The 20132-nt window shown below is 36.9% G+C and overlaps 1 protein-coding gene across 4 annotated transcripts in view; it reads left to right on the top strand.

Moving 5' to 3' along the window:
- The window catches only part of LOC113062137 (CUB and sushi domain-containing protein 3-like), a 365289-nt gene that overhangs the window by 279657 nt on the left and 65500 nt on the right, over positions 1-20132 (top strand). For all 4 annotated transcript variants that reach the window (XM_026231758.1, XM_026231757.1, XM_026231756.1 and 1 more), the window contains 13 exons: positions 2176-2289; positions 2925-3020; positions 3978-4181; positions 6711-6835; positions 7679-7775; positions 8826-8930; positions 9503-9621; positions 9762-9831; positions 13977-14093; positions 14194-14403; positions 14484-14672; positions 15072-15249; positions 17865-18010. In XM_026231758.1, coding sequence (XP_026087543.1) covers positions 2176-2289; positions 2925-3020; positions 3978-4181; positions 6711-6835; positions 7679-7775; positions 8826-8930; positions 9503-9621; positions 9762-9831; positions 13977-14093; positions 14194-14403; positions 14484-14672; positions 15072-15249; positions 17865-18010 — 1770 coding nt within the window. The remainder of the gene's footprint in view (positions 1-2175; positions 2290-2924; positions 3021-3977; positions 4182-6710; positions 6836-7678; positions 7776-8825; positions 8931-9502; positions 9622-9761; positions 9832-13976; positions 14094-14193; positions 14404-14483; positions 14673-15071; positions 15250-17864; positions 18011-20132) is intronic.

Raw genomic sequence — 20132 nt, 5'->3', positions numbered from 1 at the left:
GAAGCATATTAACATGTACTTTCAATATACTTTTTTGAGCTGTACTTCTACTAAAATGCACTTTAGTGCAACTGTTTAATTCTGAAATGTTTTGCACTTGCAGTTGTACAATATATATGCTTATTTTGAGTTCTGCTACTTAAATGCTTTTGACATTTACATTTTAATGTCATATGAATATTACATAAATACTTTTAGTCTACATTTTGTTGTCCCAGAACAGTGCATTTTAAGCACAATTTCTCTCAGCTTCGCTATACAAATTCAGTCCCTGATGAAGATCTTCTACTTTAAAACTTTCCCAGAGTAGCAAAGCGATACCTTAGTGACCCCTGGCCTAATGTAATTATAATGGGTTAAGTATGATTACAATGTGTACTACCTAAGCCTTGTAAATTATTAATAGGTGCGTAAAAGGGATCCATCTTTTGTTGAGGTTCAAATTATATAATAAATGAATAAATAAACAGTGAACTGGCACAGTATCACTACTTTTATCTCCTTCCAGATTGATTTGTTTCTTTTCATGTCCCACATTTTGTTCGGTGCATGAGAGCGAAACCTTAACGGGCACAATTGTTTTCTGACATGGAGTGGTAATTGTCTTGGCATGGCTGAAGCCTTGGAGATGGGGAAATCTCAAGAATAATGCACTGAAGACTGCCGTTATCTTCCCTTCTATTGTTTTTATCAAACACATAGGGGAAATGTCTACTCCCAGCACGCACTCCGGCAACAGACTTGATGAGCCATGATTCATTTTCCAGAGTTTGCAGCCACCTTCAGTAACAGCCTAATTTCATAAGTACACTATAGCTCAATTTCCAAATCTGCCTGCTGCCTACGTTCATAGGCAGCTGCCTTCTATGATAGCACCCTAACTGAAATTAAACCTCATAAGAAACAGATTAGGAACTCTCTACATAGGTAGGAACTCACACATTTTTTTTCACAACTATTTTTGTAGCATTTGAAGCAAACCATAAAAGAGTAAAACTTTTTTGCCTTCTTAGCCAATGGAAGCCATTCATAAGCCATGAATTGAGACATAGAACTACAATAAATCTAGATCAAAAGTTTTCCAGTGATTTCAGTTTGCTTTTGATTTCACTGAACAATATCATTTAGTTTTTTATGTTAGTCCGTGACATCAAACTGCTGAAAAATGCCATTTGTTTGAACTATGTAGCAAGGAGCCACTGTATGTGATGTCAATAAACCAATCAGTTCTTGGTAATCAAGCTCTTTGTTTACCTCAAAAGACAAATAAATCATTTTTTTCTAAATTGGTTTCTGCAAGAGTTTGATTACACGCTTGTATTACCAAGCAGGGAACTGTTTAATCACACAGTAGCAATGCTGAGCCTCAGAGCCCTGGTGAATCTGTGCCAGATTTCAAAGACATCTGAGACAGCACTGGCCCTGGAATCTCTGTCCGTTCACTCAATTTATACTGTATCATGGCTTAACAACTGTATCTGTGCCCAGATCTTATTTCTGCATTTTGACACTTGAGGTCTCTGTATTTAAAGCCATTTTTCAATTAATTTCACCATGGCAACAAAAGTGAGATGCCATTGAGGTAAGTAGAATCCATATGCGTACGTAAGTTTTGGTTGTCATACCATGTTTTGTTCAGTCTACTCTAATCCTTAAGATATACTGTAGAGTAGTGATTTCATGTAATGATGAACAGCATACTAATGATTTTCTCTTAATGGTGGAAACATCAAAGCATTGGACAGCAAATGAGACTGTAACAAGTGCACCCAGTGGAGGACAAAACCAGTGCACAGTAGCACTAAGCATGGTACCAACACATAATAGGGAGATGTTACAGCAAGATAGCCAATTTAAAAGATTTAAATAAACATACAGCCTTATTACCTCTGAGAGCTCTCGCTGGTTTAAAATGTGCAGATCTATTGAAGAAAAATGATTCTGTATAATGTTCTTGCATACAAGTACTTAGTGGCGTCTAATTAGGAATCTGAATATGTCTGAAGAATACATACAGAAGGCCTTTCAAGTCGCATTTGCTGCTTGTTAGCTTCCAGCTGGGATCTTAACATTTGAGGGGTCGCTTGGGTTATTGTGTGGTGCATAGTTATTATCATGTTATGGTCGGTGTTTTATGAAACACTTTGACACTTTGCCTGTTTTTTCCCCATGTAGTTCTATTTGGACAGTTTGTCCTGTTCCAGACGTCACTGAATGATGTTGTGGACATTTATGATGGGCCAACACAACAGTCCTCTCTGCTGTCCTCTCTCTCTGGATCTCACTCAGGTAAAGCTCAAACCTGACGTCCTATCTTTGCACTTCCCATACTTCAAATTGGATGCATTACCATTCATCACAAGCCATTGTTCAGATGTGAGATTGTCATTGCAAAACATAAAAGAGGTGCACAAAGAAATGGTGTTGCATTTTCTGTGCTGTAGGACTGCATTATGTCATTTGCTATCTATTCCATAGCTTCAACACACTAAATATGTTCAGAAGATTACAAAACAAATCCTGTTAACAAAGACATGGTCAATTTAAGAAGAAAGACATACTATGGAAGAAGAAAAACTAACTGCCACTCTGGTGTAAGAGTGACGAGGCAGAGCGAATTCTGGGTGTTTATCTCATAATCTGTCTTCATCACATCTGTTGGATCCTCCTGTAGTAGAGGTATCCTTCAGTGGCTTTTAAGCTGAAAGGCTGTTATTGCCGTTTGATTGAACAGCCACATGGGAGTTCAAAGTAAAAAGAGACCCTCGATTCAGGCATTTCCCCTTTGCAAATATACTTCTCTATCAGGAGTCTTTTGAAGCCAAAAGAAGGAAAAATGATGCTCAGTGCAGTGATTTTTTGATGTGTGCAGATCGCTCCGAAATGCAATTTTAAGATTTATTTACTCCCTGTCTCTTTTCCAGGCGAATCGTTGCCCTTGAGTACAGGAAATCAAATAACTATCAAGTTTACTACAGTTGGACCAGAAACTGCCAAAGGCTTTCATTTTGTCTACCAAGGTCAGTTTTCAGCTCTATCAAGAAAATATATATATATATATTGTTGTGTACAAAATTTAGCACCATAAAACAATATTTACTCTATTTATACAATGTCAAGACTATTGAGAATATTTTTGGTACTTGCTAAATATTTCATATCTACTTTTCAAAATGTATTTTCAAAAACTATTGAGGATATTTGTTTTAGTGCAGTTGAATGCATCATAAATCTTCCCTATAGCTTTTCTATGCTAAATGTGGCATGGAATACACTTTTTCCCAGGGTATTTAGCCCTTTTTCATCATTTGCTGCAACCAGATAGTTTTTGTCACTGTGTTTTCAGCTTTGTGGACATATCAGTATTTATATATTTATAAGTCAGCACTTCACTTTTTAAAATTAAAACAATAACTACAGATTGTTTAAGAAAAAATTTAAAATCTTTAAAGAGCCACACAGGGCCTTGAAATGTAAAGTCCTTGTGTTCTTTAGCATTCCAGATATCTTTTTCTGCTTTAACCCTCTCCCACACATATTTATTTTGGTATTTTGGGAGTCAACAAAGTGACTCAGTGAACAACAAGTCCAAAACCAGTTGAATTATTTAATCCTCCACCTTTAGATTGACTTTTTTTTTTTTGGCCCGGTTATATCTTTGTTTGATTTGGTTGGGTAGTGATTTCAGTTGACATTTAAAAAAATATATATGTGATGTTAACAGCAAAGGAACCCGGTTGAGTCTAGAATTTGTTCAAGGTCAGGGCCTGACATTTTCAGGTAGTGTTTGTTCCACTTATATGTTAAAGGAAGTTGTGTACATTGAATAAAGGTCTTACAGATATTATGTTATTTATTTATTAATGGTAAAAAGTTTTGCCACTATTTCACCTCAAAAGCCTTGAGCCACAGTCAAAGCTATTTCATTATTTACAATGTAAAACACTCTAAGCTAACTCTCTACGATTATTTCACAGCTGTGCCAAGGACCAGTGCCACACAGTGCAGCTCTGTTCCAGAGCCTCGCTTCGGCAAACGCATTGGCAACAACTTCGCCGTGGGAGCATCAGTGATGTTTGAGTGCAACCCGGGCTACACACTCCACGGCTCCACTGCCATTCACTGTGAAACCGTCCCTGACGCCCTGGCTCAGTGGAACGACACATTGCCCACTTGCATTGGTAAGTTCAAACCCCGCCAGCCCTTGAGAGTGATGCACAATCGATGTGGCCTTTGGTTTTCACAGATTTGGTTGTGTAGCCAAGCATAGCTAGCTGAATGATACATCACAGAGAAACAAAATGCAAGCTGAAGTAAAGCTGTGCAGAATGTGACAGGGAGTTTCTTTTTAGTTAATTAAGCAGATTTTGTTGGAGTTAACACAAGGAAGAAGGCTGAGCCTGGCAGAGCTTTTTCGTGTTAGTCTCTCTGCCAATCTTTCTTTCTCTCTTACTTTTAAAAACATTATTATGTTTTTCTTGTCATATTTAGGCAAGGTGAAAAGAAACCCTCTCCAGTACAAATACTCATAATAGATGACTTAGCAGGCCAACTAAATAGGTAATATGCTAATCCAGAAAGCTAGTCAGCTGGGTAACTTTGTGTTTAGCAGTTGGGCTAATCAGTTAGTGGCGTGTTGAAATAGATGGCTAGCTGTATGGGATAGATATAATTTTTATAACTTTATATAATGTGATTTGTGACACAATATAATTTATTATCCGGCGTTGAATGAGGACTGGTTAAAGGTTCGTTCAGCCTGTAGAACCTAAAGGTGCAAGGGGAGCCTCTTTTCACTTAAATTTGGGACTACCAACAAGCAACCAATGCTGTCATTTTTTTTAAAGAAGTCTGTTACGCTCACCAAGACTGTATCTATTTGATCAAAAATACAGTAAAACAGTAACATTACCATTTAAAATAACTATTATCACTGTTTTTCAGTTGTGCTGCTATTATGAATTTAAAAAATTTAAATTTAAGTTAAAACTTTTTCCTGTTTCAATATGATAATATGATAACTAGTATTTTTGTGTGTGTTTCTGTATTTCTGTGTCTTTACTTGTTACTACCTGCTATTTGGACAATTGCATTGTCACCTTTACACATTATTATTCAACAGTCTCAAAACACATAGTTGTAATCACAGCTACAGTCATGGAGGTCCACCTTTAAGTTCACAAAACTAAGTGGTTGCTAAGAATTACAATTTTAGCAACTAAGCTGTATTTTGCCTTTACCCCCTCACATTCACTGCATGCTTTGGGTAGGACCTCAATATGAGCAAACTGGTATTACTTTAGCAAAAACAAAACTTAGCAAAAAAAAAAATTTATTTGAGGTGTCACACCTGTCACAACCCAAAAAAATATTGGATTACTTTAACGTTCACCATATGGCTTATGTCAGGCATCTGCTTTATCATGTCACACCTTATTTTATTTTTACCACTTTTTACCAAAAGTCAGCAATCTTTGATATTTCACACGATTACCTGAGCACATGCTGCATTCTATATATCACTGGTTAAAAATGAATGACCCCAAAATTGCAGGGAAGTGAATTTTGGTGAATAATTTAAGAATCTGACATAGATATATTGAGCCCTGCTGCGTACCTGGCCTCCCTGTTACTTCTCCCTCTCTGTCCTGCACCCTTTCTGCTTTTTTTCATCAACGTGGGACATCAGTCAGGATGTCCATACCCGCTCATAGCTGTTTAAACAAAGTGATTGGCTTTGACCTCTAGATTATCCCCTTGTCCTTGACCGATAGCATCTTACCTAAGTATAGGATAACAAACACAGTTCTGCCCCGCCAGAGTCAGATAGCAGCCTGTGCTTTTTTATTGACAGATCCACTCGGTGGCTTCTAGTGCTGCTATAAACAATAGCTGGCAGGACTTCAGCAAACAGGAGAAAATTGCTAAACACAGGAACTTCTGTCACCTTTTTCTCACCCTCAGGTTGTTCCAAATGAGTTTGTTTCTTTTTTTGAACACAAAAGAAGATATTTTGAAAATATTTGGTAATCAAACAGTTGACAGTAGCCATTGGCTTCCACAGTATGAAAAAAATACTATAGTAGTCAACTGTTTTGTGTTTTTTTTTGGGGGGGGGGGGTGAACTATCACTTTAAATGGAAGAACACTGAAAGAGTGTGATTTAGTGTGTGGATGAAATACAGCAGTCAGGAGAACTTAGAGAATAAGAAAGGAATAGTTCACCCCAAAAAGGACCCCATTCATTTTCATTTCATGGACATACACATTTGAGACAGAAGTTATTTAGTATAGATTGAAATGAGGGTGAATAAATAGTGAAATATTTTTATTTATTGGTCAGCCTTCTCTTTAAAATATAGGCTGGAGAATATATCTTGTATATTTTTTGTCATATATTATTTCATTGCTATATTTCATTATGATATATCACAATTAATATTTTTTTCATTTAATTATTATTTTTTATTTTTTATTTTTTGCTAATTACAGGAGCATGGCAACACCTACTCAGTGTCTGATTAAAGAAACAAGTATATTTTTAAAGGCCGTATCAAGGCCTAGTTGTGAGTAATCATACAGCAAAGTTAGCTTTGATAATTCATTAAAAGTTTCTCTTTTTTATGCTTATAAATTCCTTCCATTTACACAACGCTAAAAGTTCATGCCTGTTGTAACACCGTTTCCTGTCTTTTGGTTTGTCTTCACAGTGCCTTGTGGAGGGATACTGACGATGCGTAAGGGGACCATTTTGTCCCCGGGTTACCCGGAACCCTACGATAACAACCTCAACTGTGTGTGGAAGGTGTCTGTTCCTGAGGGAGCTGGAATCCAAGTGAGTGGAGGAGCTTGTTTGAAGTTCCTCAAATTAAATGTTTCAGACAAGAAGTGTGAGTGATGGGAAAGTTTCAACTATAATAAAGGGAATTCTTAATGTCTAATTAATTATGCAGAAGGCAATGTTTAATTTAGAAATGAGGGGGAGTACAGTTCTACAAACTTCAGTGCCAGTCTGCTCTTAACCTCTTAATTTACCAAAATAAAATAAATAAAATCACTCTCATTATACATTATAATCAGAGAAGCTGACAGTCACCCAGTTTCAATAATTATTGCTGCATTAAAATAATATGCAGCAATAATAATTGTAGGTTGTTTTGATACAAACATTATTCAATATATATTTTAAATGACCTTTCACAGCTACAGTATATCAAAGCCATTTGAAGTCTCTGGCTGGCCTTCTAATTCAAAATCATCTTTTGGTCTTAATCATGCATGTTCCTAGCAATTGTAGTAACTACTGTATCAAAACATACATTACTATTCAAAACATTACTATGCACTACTATGCATCCTTGCCAAAATAAAAATATTAATTTAATCTGACCTCAAAACTGTGTTTCATAGAAAGACGATGTGTAAAATTCAAATTTAAAAAGTTAACTGAACATCTCTAGGATTACCTATAAAATGTTATTTTAATTTTACTTGACTTTCCAGCATTTTAGTGCAATTTAACAAACATTCTGAGTCACCAGTTGACTCCAATGTAGATTAGTTGTCCAAGGTCTGTATACAGTACATTGTGGAAAGGAGCTAAGTATGTTTGTGACATTGTCTGTGTTCTTTTGTTCTACCACTGCTTACTCATTTCCTTGTTTTCTTTATAATTCAGATCCAAGTTGTGAGTTTTGCCACAGAACATAACTGGGATTCTCTGGATTTCTATGATGGCGCAGATAACAATGCACCACGACTGGGCAGCTATTCAGGTGAGAGGTCAACTGCTGGAAACACTACATCATTTTTTCTGTTTTGTTTCTTTTTGGGTTTTTTTCTGTTTTTTGTAATCATAATGAATGAGGTTGGTTCGGCAGCATTCCCCTGGACAACGTCTTTATTTCAAAATCTCACTGCTGATTTCCACGATTGACCAATCAGTGTCAAGTATTCCAGAGCACCATATAACACACTTGTGTAATTCAGGTGTTAATTAGAATTGCAGGAATATTACATTAGAAGTAGTGGAATGCCTTATTCAAACAAAATGATGTTTGCTCTTAGTTTTTACAGGAAACTAATTTAAATGAAAACATCACAGATGCCTTGCCAGAACTTGATATCATTAATTGAGTCACACCTTGAAAGTCAATCGTTTGTAATTTTTGAAGCCAGAAAGCTTGGAGGAGATGCTGTTTTTGGCTGGCTAATTAATTGCTATGTCTGGCAGTACACCTTACCACTCAGCACTTCATTTGTCTGTAAACAGAGCGGCCAGAGGAAGTCTACTGATGCTAACAGCTTGCCATTGCTGAGCATTGATGGTTCAATGGTCTTCTTGTCATCGAGAGACAGTGTACAGTGTTTGGAAGCTGTTCCTGGAGGAAACACTGCTTTATAGTGTCCTGTTGGGAACAGTGACTTTATCTTGCTTTCAGGGACAGTCAAGGTTTTTATGGCTGCACGGTGGGAGCAGTAATTGAGACAGTTCCAGCTGCTCAGAAGACAACCTTAAAGTTGAACTGTACAGCAGGAAGTATTTAAAACCGTGAGGGTGCAGTATCACAAGACAAATGTTAACATGTGTACCAAAACTTTTCTTCACAGCATGGACATTAAAGATGTTCCCATTAATACAGTCTGATGTGGTCATAGGCCACACTTTGTTATGCTCTAAACGTCTTTGCTTGGTAATTCACTTATCTGTTTCTCATTTCAACCCCCGGCTAATGTGATTTTGACTGTGCAAATGTAAGGAATTGCAGCTTTTCGTAATCTTCTGCAGTCCACTGCATGCATAACACCGTTTTCTCCTTTATCAGGAACCACCATTCCTCAGCTCCTGAATAGCACATCTAACAACCTCTACCTGAACTTTGTGTCAGACATCAGTGTGTCAGCAGCAGGCTTCCATCTGGAATATACAGGTACAACACAACAGCAGAGTGTAACAACATTACTCTATTGATTCCTTTCATATGACCGGGCACTCTGTGTTAAATAAAGCCTACATTTACAACCCCTAGACCTTGACCTTTTTTTTTTATACAAGTAACAAGAATTTAATGGATGGATGGATAGATTTTCTATACAGTTAACAAGTATTGGATGGATGGATGGATGGATGGATGAATGGATGGATGGACGGATGGATGGCGGATGGACGGATGGAAGGATGGAGGGATGGATGGATGGATAGATGGCTGAATGGATGGACAAATGATCTGTATGGCTGCAGGTGCTGAGCCAGAGAGAGAAACCTGTTCCAAACAAAACAGAGCCAGATGTCCACACTGACATTCATAAAATAATTGTCCAGAAAACAGTTCTTCTAACCACGTGTTTTCAGTTACCAGCACACCAAATCCTCACAGGCTTGCTGAAATACAAATCAATCCTAGGAGATTTAAACATCCTGAAATCTTTTGCACGCAGTAGCTGTCAGCGCTATTCTGTGGATACTTTCTTATATATTGTTTTAAACTCTGTGTGTTTACAGCTATTGGTCTAGATACATGTCCAGAGCCTCAGACTCCAACTTATGGGATTAAAGTAGGGGATCGATACATGGTGGGAGATGTTGTCATGTTCCTGTGTGAGCAAGGATATTCTTTACAGGTGAGGCCAATGTGTTATTTAAAACATGCAGTGCATCTGACTTATTTTGTGCATTGATCTTCTTCTTTTGTCATACATTCATTGAAGCACAGTTCTGTATTTGTGATTTGAAAATAATGATCTGTTTTGTTTCTGTCTAGGGGAATGCTCACATCACATGCATGCCAGGACCAGTGCGGAGGTGGAATTATCCGGTACCTCTTTGCATCGGTAAGGTCTTACGAAATGGATTGTGGAAGATTGTGTTTCTCCGTTTCAGATTCCCTTTCAACTGAATAAGTGGCTCTACGATGGGTTATGTAAGTTTAGGTTGAAGTTTGCTTCATCTCCTCCTAAATTCTTCTCCTGTCCTAGCAGGTTTTATTTCATTCCAATCCTAAAATGCAGAGTTTTCAATCACACCATAGAATTCTGTGATGGATTATCTGGTGTTCATTTGTGGGGCAGTTTTTAAAGTGAAAGCCAACCAGAGCTTTTATGTTTCAGAGTTTGGCTTCATCTTTCTTTTGTTTTGGACTCAACCAAGCTGAAAATCCTGAAATACCCAGCTCAGTAATTTACCACCCAGCTGCTCGTACACATTTTGAATGCAAGCGGTCCCACAACTGTGACTTTAATACTCCTTTCTGAATGTTTTCTGCTCAACTCAAAGGTCAAATATATCTCTAAGCTTGAGTTTTCTTGAGAACTGTTGTTTTGTCACTGCAAAAACCTTTTTCCAAATGTATGTCAAGCTTTTTTAACACAAACATGACCAGTAATGCATTGAAACACCTTTGTTTTTCAGCACAATTAATATGTGATTTTTTTTTTTAATTCTTTCTGTTATTTTAAGGAAGTTAAAATAAAATATTTAAAAAGTCTTAAGTCGCTGGGGGAATATTTTTAGCCAATAGCCAAATAAACATTGTATGGGTCAAAATAAATGTTTTTTTTATTCCAAAAATTATTAGGATATTAAGTAAAGATCATGTTCCATGAAGATATTTTGTAAATTTCTTACCATAAATATATCAAAACATTAATCATTAATTTTTGAATAGAAATATGCATTCCTAAGAATTCGTTTAGACAATTTCAAAGGCGATTTTCTCAGTATTTAGATTTATTTGCACCCTCAGATTCCAGATTTTCAATTAGTATCTCGGCCAAATATTGTCTGATCCTAATAAACCATTCATCAATTGAAAGCTTGTTTTATTGATTGATTTTAATTGATAGCTTAATTATTGAAATTCATATTGATGTATAAATCAAAATTTTGAAAAACTGACACTTACTGTAAGACTGGTATTGTGGTCCAGGGTCACATATGATAATTCATTACACTTAGATATATGTCACAATATGGAAGAAAAGATCTGTTGCTTCTTTCATTTTGCAACTTTAAAGGTGAGGTGGTGCTTCTAATGGCAACAGGTGGAATTGCAAAAATAAAGATTTGTAGTATTTTTATTATCGTTTTTGTTGATTAGCTTTCAAACTGGTTCCCTCGGCAAAAAAAAAACAAGACAGCCCCACCCCAAACTGACGCCATTGGTTGCATTATCATGCACATTTACAGTTGTAAAATCTTGAGTAAACAAGGTGGCCAGGGTATTCCTTAGTACAGTTGATCTTTTGCCCGTCTCTAAGCCTTCAGTGTTGCAAACACAATATATAATGAATATAGTGAGAGCAGAAATTATCAGTTTTTGTATGCACTCTTCTCCATCTGCTCCTTGTAAAACGCAAGATGGAAATTCTCTTTGACTGCCAAGCTGATGTACCAGACATCTTTCTCCCTTTCACTGCGTCTGCCCATCCTGTTTCTAGCAGATCCTGTGTGGCCAGTAGGCTTTCCTACAAGACCAAGTTTGTGTTTTTTCCTCAGATCAGCCCATCACTGATCAAGGGCACCTTGTTTATCTTTTATATTGCTTTGGCTCATGTTTGAGTTGGCTGTCCCTTGACCTGCCCAATTCCCTTTGCCTCCTGTTTTAAAGAAGTTGGAAGGAAGTTTCTACTGCTGATATATGCAGCAACGTTGTCCATTCTCTCCTGTGCCAAAACTAGACTATATAATCTCCATAATACTGTTGGAATCACGACTTAAATCCCCAGGCATGTTGAATCTTTTATCATGTTCTTCATTCCTCTAAAAAAGATAATAGCTTTTGTTTTTGTCCCAAGCAAATAGACTGCAGATCTGAATTTCTTTTATTTCAGTGTGTTTGTAGCTTTTATTTCTGTTTAAGTGCTTTTCTGCTCCTATATTTTGCTTCTTCTTAAGCAACAGTTTAATCTAAGACTAAGTGAAAAGTAAAGGACTGAACACAAGGGAGTTGACGTAACATTTAAATGGAGTTACTCTTGCCAACTGCAGTTTTTACACTGGTCTTGATCTGATACAGTCATTTAGCAGTCTGAGGCACATGTTCTCAGTCAAAAGAAAAAAACTTTTTGGCCAAGTGCGATCACACATACAATTTAATTTTCTTGTTTATGCACAATTTAAAATTCTAATTTTAATTATAATTAAGACTACTCAATATTATCAACAGACGTGAATTAATATTGATCAATAATATATTTATGAATTAAAATTAACCTAGATTAATCAATTCTTATTTATTACAACAACAACAAAACTGAACCTGAACTGAGAATGTTATCAAATGTTCAGATTAAAAGATAGGGATGCACCGATACCACTTTTTCCGGTACTCATCCGATACCGATACTTTGATTTTTGGTACTTGCCGATACCGAGTACCGAAACTGATATTTTTATTGCATTTGTAATTTTTTTAAATATTGGGTACAGAAACCAAAAGAGTATGTATAATAATAGCTGATTGACTTAATTTATTAAATAGATACAGTCAAACCAAAATTTATTCAGACACCTTCAACATTTCACATTATCACAGTTTATTCTCTATAGTTCAGAAGCTGGTAATAAAATATGACGAGAACTCATAGTTAAACTGTGTCAGAACAAATTCTTGTTAATGTTAGATAACTTTGATAGAAAGGTATGTAATGGATTACAATCAACCATTTACACAACTATCAATACTTAGCTGTCGGGCAACCCTTAGCCTTAATAACTGCCCCTATTCTCCTGGGCATCTTATAATTCAGCTTCATGCCAACCTGAACTTCAAAATTTTCCCCAGATTTTCCCCATTACAAAATTGTATCAGTTTTACTGGCAGTCCACTGTTTGAAGAACTTTTGAGTATAAATTGTTACAATTGACTTTATTTTGCTATCCACACTAACATAAATGAACTATAGTGTCCTGTACCAACTAGTAAAAAAAATATATATATTAAAAATAATCTGGTCTCTGAATAATTTTTGGTTTAACTGTATAACCCCTGGTTATTTTAACACTTAATTAAGCCCATTAAAAAATATTTTACAAGTTTTTGTTGCTTTTTTGGTGCAATTTTTTTTTTTTTTTCTATGGTTCATCATCTGTAATTTAATAGCAATAGAGCTGCTCCTTTGCAATGTCTTAGTACTGTAATGAAGCACTTCGCTGTAATAATGCAGGGAACCACTCGTTATAAATCTCCTGTGATATTTTTCACAGATAGATGTATTTCTGAAAAATACTTTTTATTTTGTTTTATCTGAAACATGCTGCGATTTCAATTCCAAAGCCACTCATATAATGCAGAAACACTCAAGCAAGCAAAACACGCACAACACGTGCATAAATTTGTACTGTTGCAGAACGAGAGGGACAGTAGTAATGCCGAGCGCATCACACACAGGCTGCTAGATTCACTTTAACCTGAGTCATGTATGCCTTAGGTTGAAAATAAATTATGTTTATAGAGAATGCCCCTGAATGAACATGAAAGATCACATAACAGAAGTGCGTGCTCTCTCTTGCGCGCTCTCTCTCTCTCTCTCTCTCTCTCTCTCTCTCTCTCTCTCTCTCTCTCTCTACTGTTAAGTAACTTGTGCATTGTTTTACTTACATGTTTTTGACACATCCGACATTCACCAGACACAGGAGTGTGGACTGTGCGCTCAGTCCACTCAGCGTGCTTTATCAGCTAGCGCATGTCAGCTATACAGGCGTTAATACTGAGTGTTTAACATTATTTTCATTGCATAGATATCCAACGTAGACAACCGTAATCTCTAATAACTCCAATCTGCTGTCTGTTGTCGTGTTTCTTTATCTGAATATGGCACTTTTGGTACTGTTCGTTTCTTATTGGGAGATTTTCTTAAGCGGTTTGACTTCTGACTTTTTTGTGCTGTATTCATTCAGTGATGCAGTAGAGAAGGAGTGCATGATGGGCAACACTTTTGGCTGTGTTTAAAGTAAATCTTTATCTGTATGTTCACAGCTCAGTGTGGTGGAGCAATGACGGATGTTAGCGGAGTGATTATGAGCCCTGGTTTTCCTGGCAACTACCCAAGTGGTCTGGATTGCACCTGGACGGTCACCCTTCCCATTGGCTTCGGTACGTGCATGTCATTAAACTGTGTAGGAGTGAGCTACAGAATTTTGTGACTCAAGGCCTTTTATCAGGATCTCTTACTGTTGTCAACATGTTGTTTAAGGAATCCACGTGCAGTTCCTGAACTTCTCCACTGAGGCAATCCACGACTACCTGGAGATCCGAAGCGGGCCTAGTGAGACTGGTACAGTGATTGACAGGTTCAGTGGGCCACAGGTTCCTGAGTCACTCTTCAGCACCACCCATGAAACAAGCTTCTTCTTTCACAGCGACTATTCCCAGAATAAACCTGGATTTCACATTACATACCAAGGTGAGACTTTGAACATTTCCCAACATCCATTAGGTGTCCTATTTTGTATTAATCCTCCTCAATTGTTTATTTTTCTTCAGCCTATCAACTGCAGAGCTGTCCTGACCCCCGACCTTTCAGGAACGGTATTGTAATAGGCAGTGACTTCAGTGTGGGCATGACAGTGTCTTTCGAGTGCTTACCCGGTTACTCACTCATCGGCGAGACCTCTCTAACATGCCTCCATGGGATCAGCAGGAACTGGAACAACCCTATACCACGCTGTGAAGGTGGCTTTTTACTGTACTCCTCAATATAAATGTCTTTATCTATTATAATTGAATGACCTCAGTGTTTCATGCATGCAACTGCTCACTATACGTTATTATGAATGTGTCAACCTTTGCTTACAGCGGATAACATTATATGCAAATTCACGAAAGAAATTTATTGCCATATCTCAACAGTATTACTAGATAATGCATGTTAAATAGTATCACACATCTTTATGGTGAGAACAAATTCTCAATGGCTCACAAAGAGGTGATGTCATAGCAGAACGATTGTTTTTTTTTTTTTTTTTTTTTGCAAAAAAGTGTAGAATTCTTTGCAGAAATGTAATGCAGATGTTCAGTCTATGCACAAAATGCATGATGTCAACACTACTTCTTTTTCTGCCTCCCCAAAAGCTCTGTGTGGTGGAAACATCACCTCCATGAATGGCACCATCTTTTCACCCGGTCACCCAGCTGAATACCCCAACTTCCAGGACTGTGTGTGGAGTGTCCGGGTGCCCCCTGGAAATGGAATCTACATCAACTTCACTGTCCTCAGCACTGAACCCATCTACGACTACATCACTGTGTGGTAAACTCTCATAGCAATCTCTTAAATATGTCATGATGACCTTATTAGGAATCATTTAATATTTGTCAGTGTATGATAAATAACAAATAACACTGAAGAGTTATGGGACTGTATATGCAGATGAATGAGCCAAAAGAACAGAGAGCCTTTTTTTCTGAACACACTCCAAACGTCCTTGAATATAAGACACTCACTCTTGTGTGCAAAACAGCCTGCAGTCCTCTGAAAAGCCTCAAAGCACACTTGCTTGTGTCTGTGGAAGGAAATCATCCTTTAAATCTCCCAAAAACACTTTTAGGACTAGCTGCCACCTCATTTGCTTGGTTGGCATCACAGTATCTCTCCATTTGAAAAGTAGTTATATAAATTGCCTTTGCACAGTTCCTCAAGCCAGGAGACAATTTTCAGGATTAAATTAAGTTTCGTTTCTGCGTTCCCTAATGTGGTGTCTTGTTACTAAATGGGAAAACTTCAGACTTGTTTTGTTTGACTTTGTCTGGTCTTTGATGACACTACATAGAGGTGCCATTTATATTGCACATAAGCTAAACATTAACATTTATGTTTAGAAACATACCTAATATTTCAGTGTAGGGAAAAAAAAAATAGATGTTTAGTTCTATTTACCATTGGGTCATGTTTGTTGTTTTATATATATTTTATTTAAATAAATGTTTTGATTTATGTTCTACAATAAAAAAAAATTCACCTTAAATTTAACTTAATTATCTTGTTCAAAAGTTTAAATATGCTTGGTTTGTGGGCATAAATGACTTTCTGCAGCTTTTTGTAATAATTAGCATAATTTCCCTTCTGAGCTTTGTCTCTTTAACCTTGCAGGAAAGACTTTTTGCTAATTGGTTATACTTCATTTTATTTGCTTTTCTGTAGCTACTGGTTTTGGCCTCCTCATGGAAATTAAGCCCATTTGCTCCAGTATTTTAGACAAACGGGATGTGTCTTCAAAGAAGAAGAAAAATCTCTAGAGGTTTGGCAGGCTTAATATAAGGAATAATTGAACAACAATACAGATTTTAGGTTAAGTTCGATTTCCAGATTCCCCAATTGAAGTTGTTTTTGTAGCACAGAAAGCAAGTTTTAAAATTAATGATAGATTCTGAAAGAAGGAGTCACAGATAAAAGCACGCTTTAGCCAGAGTTTGTGTCCTTACAGAGTCAGTTTAGGCCTGTTGGTTGTTTGGAAGAGCAGAGGCTTTTGACTAATTGTCCTTCACATCGCTTTGACACCAAGTTGCGTGGGAGATGGAATAATGCATTGAATGAAACCCATGATGGATCAAATAATTAACGTCAGCTGTTCCCTTTTCATATCAGAGGTCCCACTTGTTTAAGAAAAATTCCAGAGGGTACTTTTATTAATTAATGGATTCTGCATACCCTCCACTCACTGTTGTTTTAAATAATGCATTTTCACCACGAATAGAGGTTACATTATTATTGCATTTTTTCCGTACTTTTTTGCCTGGTACAACCTGCAGTTGAGATTGCATTTCTGTTACATGTTGCAGTGCTTCAGTCTGTCCCAAAAACTGCTTGACAAAGTGCTCTACTAAAACTTGTGAACAGACTCGGAATCACACCTCTGTATATCTCTCTGGGTGCTCCATCGGTTCCTCTGTGAGCTGCTCCTAGTGATCATCTCATGCATCATAGGTGACCTAGATAAAACAGTGTCTTCTAGTTCATTAGTCCAGCTCTATCGTTCATGTACAGAGCAAAGATTTTATGCATTTCTGCTGGGCTGGCCTAATGTAAAGACAAAAATAACTGCCTGTTTTAGAGATGCGCTTCTCGCTTTTTCTTGCAGTCAATAATAGAGGAAATATTGCTGTCTCTGCTTAAAGTCCTATTTCAGACAATAGGGCTCATAAAAGCAGCGTTCAGCGCTGTACTACAGCAGAGATTGGTCTATGAAGCTATGAAGCACATAGTTTATTTACTCTCAGTGTAATTGAAGAGTCATTATTTTTTCTGGGCCTCTAGGTTAAAGCCACATTTCAGTGACTTGAGGTTCATAAAAGCACCTTTAAGTGATAAAGTGCAGTGGAGATCAATCTTTAAATGTTTAATTTATTTAGTCTATGTGTAACTGCAGATTCTTTACTGGGTGCTTCAGAACAAAAAAAAAAAGAATTTGCACATTCTGTATGTGTTGTTTTAGGAGCCTATACTTTAAAAGCAGATAGTATAGTTGATTTTATGCAACTTATAAAGCTTTTTTCCATATTTTGTTCATCATTTAATAAATTTGTGTATGGTGCCAAGAACTTTTAACACATTCTCTTTACCAGCCACAAAAATAATGCAACATTAACAATGCCAGGTAAACAGATTTGTAAACACGGCAGAATTTATAATGAACTTAATTTTCCTACAAAATAGATGTTTTTGCACTGAAAAGAGTGACAACGACTTAATTTTAACACTCAGGCTTATTTATTGTAGATTGCAGGTGTTTTTAGTGAAGAACCCTTTGTTTCCAAACTCATTGCATTAGTTGACTTAGGCCTGTCTAATTACAATTAATGAGATCAGTAATTCTGCATGTAGCTGTGGATAATTTGTAAATCTCGCTCCATTTCTGTTTTTCGCAGGGACGGTCCTGACCAGAGTTCACCCCAGATCGGTCAGTTCAGTGGTAACACGGCCCTGGAGTCTGTCTACAGCACATCCAATCAGATCCTCATCAAGTTCCACAGTGACTTTAGTGGAAGTGGTTTCTTTGTGCTTAGTTACCATGGTGAGATGCTCCACACACTTCAGGTCCCATTCATAGACATGTTTTACCAGTTTATCCATTCAGCGCCTCACTGACCGCTATGGTTCTTAAACAACACAAATAATCATTTGGCCAAACTGTTTAAACACTTTATCATTTGCCTCTGTGAGAGACTGAATGATTTGCACATTTATCCGTAATTTTAATTGAGGGCAGGTTATATATTCAGACTTTGTAGCCACCTAAACATACTTGCATTTCTGTATAAAAGATTCCTTAGGCTTGTTTAATTTTAACCTTGGTACTAAATAGTGTAAGATGCTTTTCAAGAACCTGAGATGTTTTGTAAACAGGAATTGGTCAAAGTTGGTGCGGTTTGTTTCAATAAATAGCTGTCATTACTGTGTCATTTCAATCCCCACTAGGCATTTACATTGGCTTATATTTACATTTTCATATTGACTTGGGTCATGCTGCTGACTAGCATTTATAATTTGTTAAATGCTTTCATATTGATCCTCGGTGCATGTCAGCTGTCACTCTGGGCTTAATGATCCTGAGATGAATTGAAAGAAAATGACCATTTCAGATTGTGAGTCAAACCAGGAAACACAAGGTTATGTATAGAGTTCTCTGATTAGTCTGGTTTGTATATTTCCATTCAATTTCTCTAAATCCTTAATTAAAGGGATAGGCTATCTAAAAGCACAAAATATATAATTTAGTCACATTCATGTCAAATATGTATAACTATCTGTTTTTGCTGTGGTATACAAAAGGAAAGGTTTTGAAGAATGTTCAAGCTGCTCTCTTCTATCCTGTCCTGAAGCCTGCATATGAGAACTTTATTTGAGGAATAGTCTGAAATGTAAATTCTTAATCACTGATCACCATTCACTTTTATTGTATGGCAAAGAGCAGCAACTGATTTTTCATTGAATAAAACCTTTTTTGTTCCACCAAAAAAAAAAAATTAAATTAAGATTGCATTGGTTCTGTTATTCTTTTAACACTCTATACGTTTGTGTTGGCAGTAAACAACTCAACTCTTTTGATTTACATTTTATGCTCCAGACCATATTGTTTTATCACTGAATAAGTTCAGTTTCTTCACCCGTCTTTCATGGATTGAATTGCAGATGAATAATTTTGCATCTGCAGATATTTTAGACTGTGATGCGCATACATAACAAAGAGAAAGGATCGTCTATATTTACTCAGATTTGCCCTGGGAATACCTCGTTCCGTCATAATGAGTTTAGCTTTGATTCCGTTTGATTCTGAATAAATGGGACACAGAGCCTGAAAGACAACTTTATTTCCACCAACCGCTTTGATATGAATTAGTAAAAATTACCATCCATTAAACTCAAATATTCATCTAGTATTTAGTATGTTATCTAATCATATTAGGGCTCTGTCAAGTCTGCCAATCTGCTCTCTGATGTCGCATCCTCTAGTGTTTTAAAGCCAATCTAGCCAAAGCAGCTTAGACAGGAATCTATAGAATATGATTATGAGCTCGGAATGTGCTCTCAAATGCAGAGATCATGCCCTCCAAATTCACTCAGGTTTATTAGCGGGGCTTTACTCAATATTTGGTCCAGACAGCAAGGACATCAAAGAGGCATCTCTGAGTTAGAGAAGCGCCAAGATGCCCATTTAAACGACTTAATTCTGAAGTCTCATTCTAATGGCTCTCAGAAGTATACACGCTCACAAACTATCCAATTCTGTCTACCCGGTCCATGATTCATCAAAGAAAAACTGCAGACAACAACAAAGAAGGTTTGTAATTGAAACAATTTAGTGTGTGTAGGTTTTTAATACAAAACTTCTGTGTTGTTTTTTTACCCTCCTTTTTCACACCCACTTGAAAAGCCTCTTGTAGGGAAGTATAGTGTCTTCAGCCACATGGCTGCTGATCAGAGCGTCCACCCTCATCTCCCCGGGCTGCTCCATTTGTTGCCGTTCCATTTTGGCCACTTACCCCAAAACACAACAGGGAACCCTTCAGGAAGCAAACTGAGAAGGAGCCACACGCTAAGTGGGCTTCAATAGTTAATTAGCGTGTTTCTAACTCAGCCTTCTGAAACCTCAACTTGGCAAGATAAGACAAAGCTAGTCTTCCATCTCGTGATGG

Source organism: Carassius auratus, chromosome 44 (assembly GCF_003368295.1).
Source record: "Carassius auratus strain Wakin chromosome 44, ASM336829v1, whole genome shotgun sequence".
Classification (NCBI taxonomy): domain Eukaryota; kingdom Metazoa; phylum Chordata; class Actinopteri; order Cypriniformes; family Cyprinidae; genus Carassius; species Carassius auratus.
Note: the sequence above shows the minus strand (reverse complement) of the source record. Positions and strands in the feature narration are given on the sequence as shown.